This window comes from Priapulus caudatus, unplaced genomic scaffold, assembly GCF_000485595.1.
Source record: "Priapulus caudatus unplaced genomic scaffold, Priapulus_caudatus-5.0.1 Scaffold585, whole genome shotgun sequence".
Lineage (NCBI taxonomy): Eukaryota > Metazoa > Priapulida > Priapulimorpha > Priapulimorphida > Priapulidae > Priapulus > Priapulus caudatus.
In genome coordinates, this window is record NW_014577646.1 from 54,607 (window position 1) to 64,180 (window position 9,574).

The 9,574-nt window shown below is 41.4% G+C and overlaps 1 protein-coding gene and 1 long non-coding RNA gene across 2 annotated transcripts in view; one reads left to right on the forward strand and one right to left on the reverse strand.

Moving 5' to 3' along the window:
• The window catches only part of LOC106811881, a 6,641-nt gene extending 6,302 nt beyond the window's left edge, over window positions 1–339 (forward strand). The window contains exon 5 of the long non-coding RNA XR_001394223.1: window positions 314–339. This is a non-coding gene — a long non-coding RNA (uncharacterized LOC106811881). The remainder of the gene's footprint in view (window positions 1–313) is intronic.
• A 6,057-nt stretch (window positions 340–6,396) lies between these two features.
• Window positions 6,397–9,534, reverse strand: LOC106811872 (the record flags this gene model as incomplete). The annotated part of the gene is given in 3 exon segments (XM_014815594.1): window positions 6,397–6,518; window positions 7,866–7,987; window positions 8,197–9,534. Coding segments are annotated over 3 exon segments (1,582 nt in total), but the record flags the coding sequence as incomplete, so codon positions are not given.
• Window positions 9,535–9,574: the final 40 nt, after the last annotated feature.

The window sequence follows — 9,574 nt, forward strand, 5'->3', positions numbered from 1 at the left end:
TTCAATAAATTCAATAAAATCAATCAAATAATTTCAATAAATTCATTTAAATAAATGTCAATTTCAAGTTTACAAATCAAAAAGTAAACTAATTAAAAAATAAAAAATAAATATATAATAAGTGTATTTTAGAATGTGTTCAACAATAAACAGTGTATTGTTGAAAGCTCATAGGTACCTACTACAATACACAGTGTATTGTTAGAAGGTGTTCAACAATACACAGTGTATTGTTGAAAGCTCATAGGTACCTACTACAATACACAGTGTATTGTTAGAAGGTGTTTAACATTACACAGTGTATTGTTGAAAGCTCGCTAACAATACACAGTGTATTGTCAAATGCCTAAACATACAACACACTGTGTATTGTTAGTTACCAGGATTATCTGCATAGTCTTAAGCAACCACAGATGGCGCCAGCGTTGAACGTTAGCAATGCAGGTCCCACCACCAGCCGTGTGAATCTTTCCCGGTTTCGGGCAGCACAAATCCCAGTGAGCCGCTTATTGCAACACTGCTCATAGGAATATTTTTGGTCGTATAACAATAGTATTTCAATCTTATTGTCGCGTATATATATTTTGCACATGGAGTTTTAGTAGCCGTTGCTAGTTTCTGGGAACTAGTTTCCAAATAATCACTCCATGTGCAACATATATATAGGCCTACGCTACAATAAGATTGAAATACTATTGTTATACGACCAAAAATGTAACCGGGTTCCAAGTGACCGTCACTAAATTAGTTTAAATCTTTAATTTAAACTTTTACAAATCAATAACAGTTAAATTGAGATTTAAGGATTTAAACTAATTTTTCTCGTGAAATCGGGTCCAGAAGTCAGTTATGTGACGAAATGTTACTAAAAAACCATTAGTTCATGTCTAAAAATATTATTTCAAAGTGCTGGGAAATCGCACCTAGCTGGAGCCATTACATTTTCAAACATTTTATGGGGGACGGTTTTACGCCAGACCCCCCCCCCTTAATTAGGAGCTTCGCGCTAAACAGTGCGAGCGCTGTCGGTTTTTGCCGACATTTCCTGTTTCGATAGTATAAAGTTCCACTGCTGTTGTAATAAGAACCCTCGCATTTTTTTAGCTGGCTACGCTATTGCATACACCAACACACACACACACACACACGCACACACACACACACACACACACACACTCTCTTTCTCTCGTCTCTCTCTCTCTCGTATCTCGTCTCTTCACACCACACAGCCACACAAGACAGACGACACGGACACCACACACGACACACACACACAAGACAGTTTCCATTTTTTAAGTTAGTAGAAGTAATGCATAAGAGTGAATGCCGACAAAAAACGTAAATAAAGTACGGTTCATACATCCTTCAAATTAGTCCAATAATACGATCAGGACGAGAATTCCATAAATCATAGATGCGCACTCTCTATTTACCTGCGACCAAGTGAGAATTGCCAGACTAATAAGTTACTCTGTTTTAAGACAAGAAAATTCAGTAGCAAAGGATTTAGGGGAAGCAATTGTTGTTAAGATTTCAAATTGTTGTTCAATATCAATTGAAAATACTGGAACTATACCTGCATTCCGCCCGCCATCTATCGGAACGTATGGTGCATACGACATAACATTACATCTCACCCTTCCTTAACAACAAATTGTAATGAATATATTGTAGACACGAGGTTTGCATTAATTAAATCAGTTAATAATTTCATAACTCCGTTCAGATTATCGGCACCGCAGATTGATTCTTGTAATGACTAACTAGGCACGAGCAACGAGGTTGAGGAAATGTGCGAAACACGGTCTGCGAGGGCAGGCGGGAGTGTTTGTGCGTGAGTGTGGCAAGGTTGTTTGTCTACACATTTAGCACACGACTGAGAAGCAACTCGGGGTCTCGACTCTCCCTGGGAGGAGAGATTCGACAATGGAGATACTCGTTTATACACGAGCGGACGTGGCGTCCTTGTAAGGGATGGGGCGATCAATTACTCACATAAACTGACCGTGTACATAGGAATCTAAATCGACACATCTGCTGGGTAGTTTGGGTTGCAAGGATGGTTTCCTTGTTTGGACGGAGTATCTGCGGTTGCTAAAATTAAGCGTGTATATATAAGACGCTCCGTGCAAGCACAGTTAGTGTGAGTGCTAACATTGTCAGTGCCTGCGACGTGCGTTGTTATCAGTCCGTGAGTATGTAAGTCTTTCTTACCTAATGGCTTAAGGTTCTTCTCATGCACATAGATCTATATGCCACTATAGACCTATAACTGTCTTGTGTTCTTATTTGTTCTATCGTAGTAATTAAGCTATCTTTTAGTATGAGCAATAATCTTTCTGTAATTCTAAACGTAGTTCTTATAGCTGTGTAAGTCGCACTCGCACCGTATTAACTGTCTGCACCTCTTTGTGTACTATCGTACGTATATTATTCTATTAACTGCAGGAGCTTTCCTGAATAAATCTATTTCTTGTGGCACTGTCTACACTTTCTTATCTTGTGAATATAAGTGTTAACATTTCTATACACTTCTCGTAAGACGGACTTACTCCGCCTACAATATGATTGGGTATTGCTGATGGTATGCCCATGTCACAGTCGGTAGCAATGGGAGGTAGTTGGGTGAAAACTGAAATTGGGTTAAATGTACTGAATAATCATGTTTGATACAACAACTGAAATCGCGCACAGATTGACTGTCCCTGCATATAGAAAAATCGGTGATGCTTGGCACAATGAATATACGATCAATAATTGATCAATTATACAGTTGTAAACTGACACTGATGCTTGCCATAAATGAACACATTAATAACATAATAGGCTTAACAGAATTTGGTGCAACACAATTAGCACAACATAATTTGGTACAATGGAAAAAATGCGCACACAAGTCGTCCCTACAGTTCATACGTCGAGAATGTCTCTTGGTGTGACGGAGCGGCCAGATCGGGTAAGGTAGAGGTCGCCGGAGGCCTTCACTGGAGTGGGTACTCCCGCAGGTGGGTGTCTGCCTACTGGTGGTGCAGGGCCAGACAGTTCGGCAGCGTGGGACTCTCCTGATGATGGACTGATATTCCTGGGCTTATATGGGGTAGTCAGAAGCAAATGGCGTCTGTTACGCCTGTACTCGTCTCCGTCTTCTGTGCGGACGTGGTACGACCTGTCAGCATCAGCTAATTTTGTGACAGTGGCTGGCTTCCACTGACCGTTCGCCTGTTAGATGCGTATCGCATCTTTTGGGTTGAGTGGACCTAGGAGTTTGTCACGAGCATGTGCGGTGCTCACAACTAGTGGCTCCAACTGCTGTGCTGCGGATGGTAGGACAGACCGCAGTCGGCGACTCATTAGCAGTTGAGCCGGCGATGCAAGATTGTCCACAGGTGTATTGCGATAGTCGAGCAACGCAAGGTATGGGTCTCAGCGGTCGGTAACGGTCTACTACGGCCACTCAGGCACTTCGTGAGGCAACATCGGTTCATTTGTGTTCGCCATTCTATAAGTCTGGCAAATAGTGCAACTGGATATCAAGTCTGCAATTTGGCGGTTCATGCCAGGTCAGGATATGATGTCACTTGCTCTTTGTCGGGTTTTCCCTATTCCCATATGTCCTTGGTGTATGAGAGCTAGCATTTCTTGTCTCAAGGTCTTAGGGACGACAATCTTGTCACCTTTGAAGATGATTTCGTCCATCACGGTCAACTCGTCTCTGTGATTGCAGTAGTCGAGAGCTGCTGTTGGACATCTGTCTCGACGCCCTGGCCATCCTCTTAGGATAACGTGCTTGACTTCAGATAGCCCAATGTCTTCATTCGTCTAAATTCTGATTTTAGAGAGCTTGTTATCAGACACAGAGACATTCGTCATAACCATGTGCACCTGTGTATCGGCTCCATCACCTATGTCCTCACTGTTTCATCGACCAACCATCTTGAGAGCGTACCTGCTACCGGGTTATATGCTTCTCGGGAATGTGGGTGACCTCTATGTCATATTTTTGCAAACGTAGCATCATTCGTTGAAGCCTAGCTGGTGCAGCAGTCAGTTTAGTGTTTTTTTAGTATGAACTCGAGCGGTTTGTAGTCGGACTCTACTATAACGTGCTTACCGTACACATACTGGTGGAATCTCTCTCAACCAAACGATATGGCATACCTTTCTCAATCTGTGCGTATAGTTTTCCTCAGTGGATGTCAGCGACTTGGATGCATACTCCAGTGTTTTACCGTCTTGTGGCAGAGCATATTTTTCTCACGCGATGGCCGTCAAAATGGCGCATGTGTTTATGTGCACGTGCGTGCGAGCGTGCGTGCGTGCGAGCGTGCGTGCGTGCGTGCGTGCGTGCGCGGACTATCGTACGTACGTACTAACGGGCATGGGGTCATGCTTGCGTGCGTAAGTGCGTGCATGGGCGCTCGCCTATGCATATTTGTATATAGATTGCGGATTTTTCGCTGTAAGAGTGTTCAGAACTAGCATAAATGTATGTATAGTTATTTTCTAAATATATCATATACTCATATATATGCATAGGACACAGTGTAATTCATATATCTCTCTCACTAGCTGTTATGGTGCATGTTAAGCATCTGCAGAGATATAATTACTATTACGACCTTTTTTATAATTGTATAATATGTTTGTTTTAGTGTTGTAATGTCGGAGCGTTCACAGATTATGGATTATAAGGGTGGGGGGGGGGGGTCAACCAACATAACATTAAATCAAAGACGTCAATTTATAAATATGCATTGCGACATTTTTCTTTTTTTGACACATAAATCAAGGCTGTTCTCATAGCATTTTAGGTGAGTAACGCTCGAAAACGTGTTTTCACCAAAATGAACCGATTAATCGAGGGAATCCCGCCATCACTGTTACGGTACTTTAGGCGCGCAGTTTACCAGGGAGGCCTCGTCTGGGGGCATCGCAACGTACCTATGCCTTGGTTTCCTGACCCTACTTCCTAGGATTAGACACTTGAGGGAGCAATCTATTGCCCATTTTGGACAACATTACCTGAAGCAGCAATGCTGCTTGGAACTAGTTGATTGTGAATGCAAAAATGTGTTCTGGTCGATGCACCTGCAGAAAGGCAGCACTACATTGCACTGTTCTTTGTGTATGTGATAGGCAATGTATTGTGTCTATACTATACTGAAATGCTGAAAGTGTAGCATTATTATTGTTATATAAATATAAATATATATATATATATATATCAGGAGTTAATAATGACAAATTTGTCATTATTAACTCCTGATTTGTCGTCATTTGTCATTATTAACTCCTGATATATATATATATATATATATATATATATATATATATTATATGTATATCATATATCATATTTATAATAAGATATAAGCAGGTAATACAGAATGCAGATTATATGCAAGAATTAGACACATCGAAGAATCCATTTCATTGCTTCACCCCATGATTATTACAACTCAAAGATACCTGCACTAAATAAATTCTTAACTTTTACATTTCTGCTAAATTTGTAGTATATCAGAAACCCATCAGGAACACGAGTATTACGCGCGCTCAAAGCTACACAATATTGTAAACAATGCCGGTAATACATCCATTACGTGTTATGTTTAGTAATAAAGCATATATACAACCACTATTGAACTATTGTAACATCAATCTTGCTCACATAACCTGCTTGTGTACTAAATCAGGAACATTTTTACGTATAGCATACTGAATAATTTTTGTTGCATCGGTTATCCAGTGGAGGGAAAATTTCTAGTATTTTTACGCATTTCATTGTTTCAACCAATTTTTTTAGAATTAGAGATACATAATAATATACACTAAATAAATTGCTGCCATTGTATTAACGTAAAGACATGCGAATCATATGAGTAGTTTTTTGTTACTAAATTGGATAAGTATGTTTAAGTTATAGCACTATATCAGGACCTCCCGTAGTAAACGTGTGCAAGGTTTCACAATTCTAACCAAAAGTGGTCAATGTGCTTATCCGCTGTACTATGAGCCATGTCTGTTCGCAATCATCTCTCTGAAATAAGAAAAAAACATTCACGCAGAGCAATGCATCATGCATGATACCTTATGAGTACTCACGGCTGCACACCATCGGTTGATAAGCACCGAACAAGATTGTACAACATGCAACATCCCCGCACAATATACACATAAGGAATGGTTACACTGCTGTTAAATATGCTCAGAAGCATATGCCCCATAGCATATTATCAAGAGCTCATAATAGAGATCTCTATTATGAGCTCTTGATATTATGTAGCTTGCCACTTCAAGATCAAATATGGATATAATCTACCGCGAACGTACTTGTGGTTAGAGTCATAAAATCGTCAGGCGAATTATCCATGTATTCCGCCCGTAACCATAGCTTCAGTCACTAGCACGAGCACGATTCCTGTTGGATTGACTCTTGCCACGAGAACGTCTGTTGACGAGAGCCTTACCAGCCAGTCCTGGTGTGAAGGCGGCAGCCTGACAATAACCAGTTACATCTACGATAAAATTAAGCTCCAAAACATACTAAATGGATCTAGTATAATTATGAATAATATAACATAGGCGCGTTAAACGTTAAATTGCATAAATGTGTAAATATATTGTATTTATATATATATAAATACATAAATTTATATATATATATATATATATATATATATATATATATAATATTTTTATATATAAATATATAATTTGTAAATATACGTGTAAGTATAGACCAGTTGTCTCGAAATTGTTCTAAGACGTTAATTACATAGATTTATTATGAAAAATTACGATATAGTTAAGCGGATAGGTGAAATAGATGTTCACTTCTGGAAGAAAGCATATAAATTGGTCTCTGGGGGTTTTTGAGTATGCTGAATCCGAATTTAATGGGAACCACGTTGTCAGAACAAGGTTTCCTACTCAAAAAGGGTGTTGAACATGGGTGGGGTCAAATATCATATTGTTACCGCTGGTAGAGTAAACATATTTTGTGAGTGTTTGTATCTAGTGTCTGTCCTATATATTATATCTATATTATATGGTTAGTAACAGTAGCACAGCTTATATACAATAGCCATTGCCTAAAAAGTGTTTATTGTTTTCGTTTTATTGCCATCTGTCGTCGTATGTCGTGTTCCGTCATTTGACCGGAAGTGAACATCTATTTCAGGTATCCTCCCCACTAATATCAACAAAACAGCAATACAAGTCTTCTTACTCACATATATAATACATCTCATAATAAACTAGAGGTCTAGGACTGCGTCGGCATAACAATTAAATTGTTCAGGGGCATGTCATCACTTATAAATGGTAGAGAACACTTTTTTTTCCATGTCCTTGCGAACATGATGCGATCACACGTAAATCACACAGCACTATCTGAGTCCTATATTGTTATATGTATGTAATCCACATGCGTGGTCGTTGAGTTCACATGAAGTCACTCACTTTCCCTGGTTGTGCATTGTCCACCACAAAAGCACAGTTGTGTGCACTTTAGGTTTGCTTTGTGGCACTGACATCGTCCGTGGCATTGTTTCTTGCACATGCATTTCACGAGTTCACGGCATCCCTTTGATGCTTCTGGAAGTACACTCCACAAGGGGATCCAGTGCCCGTCGTCATCAAGTTTCCACCCCCAACTGGATGGACTTGGAAGAGTTAGAGCTCGACGTCATTGCTTGAGCCCAGATGTGACCTCTTGGAATGATGCACCTTGACGTGCTGGTAGAGTGCGCTCGGGATGGTGGGATGTTTTCTATTTTACGATTGCCATGTGAGAATAGTTGCTTTCTTGCTGCGTTTACGTGGTGATTTGTGAAGTTCGGCTGTAAAGAAGGACAACAAACTTTCCAGCTCCTCCATGTCGGCTTCTGTAACTTCTTCGGGAGTGTCAGAGAGGCGGATGAATACAGCTGTGAGGTTGGGTAGCGACCGCCAGACATCCCACGTGGTTTTCTTTCCGATAGAGCTGAATGATGAGACTGTGTCACAGCCTGACACAGCATGCATGAATAACAAGCCTTTGCAACAGTCAACACCAAGTGCATCAGCAATGGTGTGAGGCAGCAATGTAGCGGAACGTGTTACCACTGCCAAAGGCTAGCCATAGTTCACATCCTCTCATTGGATTGTCGCCACAATGGCAAGAACCAGTACGTCTGTGTCTGTGGCGTGTACCATGATTTTTTCAATCCGTGTTTGAAGGCATGAGCACAATGGAGCATCATGCGGTAGTCCGCCTCTTCGTGTGTGCATGGCTCTAAGTCAGAGACATCCAGCACAGATGTCGATACTACACTTTCACCCTTGGTTGAGACTAGTATCTTTCCTGTTGGTGTGGATGTGACTTCAATGGCTGAAGCAAGGAACTTGAAGAGTTCTGTTTTGTTGCTGTCGACGCGCAAAAAACTTTTCCAGTTTTGAGGAATACGTGTTTGCTTCAACACGCGAAGAGGATCCCCGGTACCTCGGCATGTTCTCGTGTTAGCTTTCAGGCTGTCAGTAGTGTAGCTGTCCCAAACAACATCAAGGCGGGTAGATGCTTGCAGCTGCCTTAGGAGATATGGGATAAACACATATTCTGCATAATCTTTGAATGTCTTCACAATGGTGGCAGCATGCTTTGGCTCCAGTAAGTGAACAAGGGCGGCTCCATCCACAATCTTCACATCAACGTTTGGTGTTGTTGGTGGGCGTGGTGCCAAAGGTTCCAAGCATCTCAGCAAGTCAGCTTTGTTACCTTGGCGCATTGCATTATGGTCAGCAAGAGATGGTGGCCAGGCGTGGTTTTCATGCTCGAAGAAGACATCGATGTCTCCCTCTCTTGCCTGGCATGAAATGTACATTCTTGAAAACAGTTGAAGGTCGCTCTTCATACTTGCTGTTTTCGACTTTGACTTGCTTGGTGTTTTGCGTAGTCCAGATTTAAGCATTGGGAAGCTGTTCTTTGTGATAGTGTCATGGAATGGTTTCTGTGTCGTCATGATACGCTCATCAACGAATGCCTTGTACTGTGCCTTCCCAATCTCCTCAGCATGTCTGATGCTCTGGATGACTTCGTCCGCCATCACTACCTTTGTGTCCATGGCTATGAGGTCAGCGCTGGTCTCTGTGAAGGGATTACCCATATCTTCAAAGACACCAACCACACTGTGCACATCTGTTGCAAACCTCCTCTGTGTGCTTGGAGTTTGTTCGTGATGACAGTCTCTGTGTTTCGCTTTCGACGAGTTCTTTAAGTCCAGCTCATGTATGACCCTTGCTACTTCTGGACCGGCAATCATCCAACGACGCAACGCTGATTCGTTCTCGGTGATTCCAATCACTCCGCCATCACCCTTGACGACAGCATTCAACTGCTCATGGACATGGTCGTGAGCCATCATTGAGAATCGATGCGTTGTTTTTTGTGTAACGAAGTGCCCTTTCATGAATTCATTCCAGATCTCAGGACATTCATGCTCTAGCTGGAGCAGGTCACGCACGTGTACCGAAAGCCATCTGGCATAATGGTAGCCAGTGTGTCCACATACATCCGGAAGTCTCCTTCGCGTTG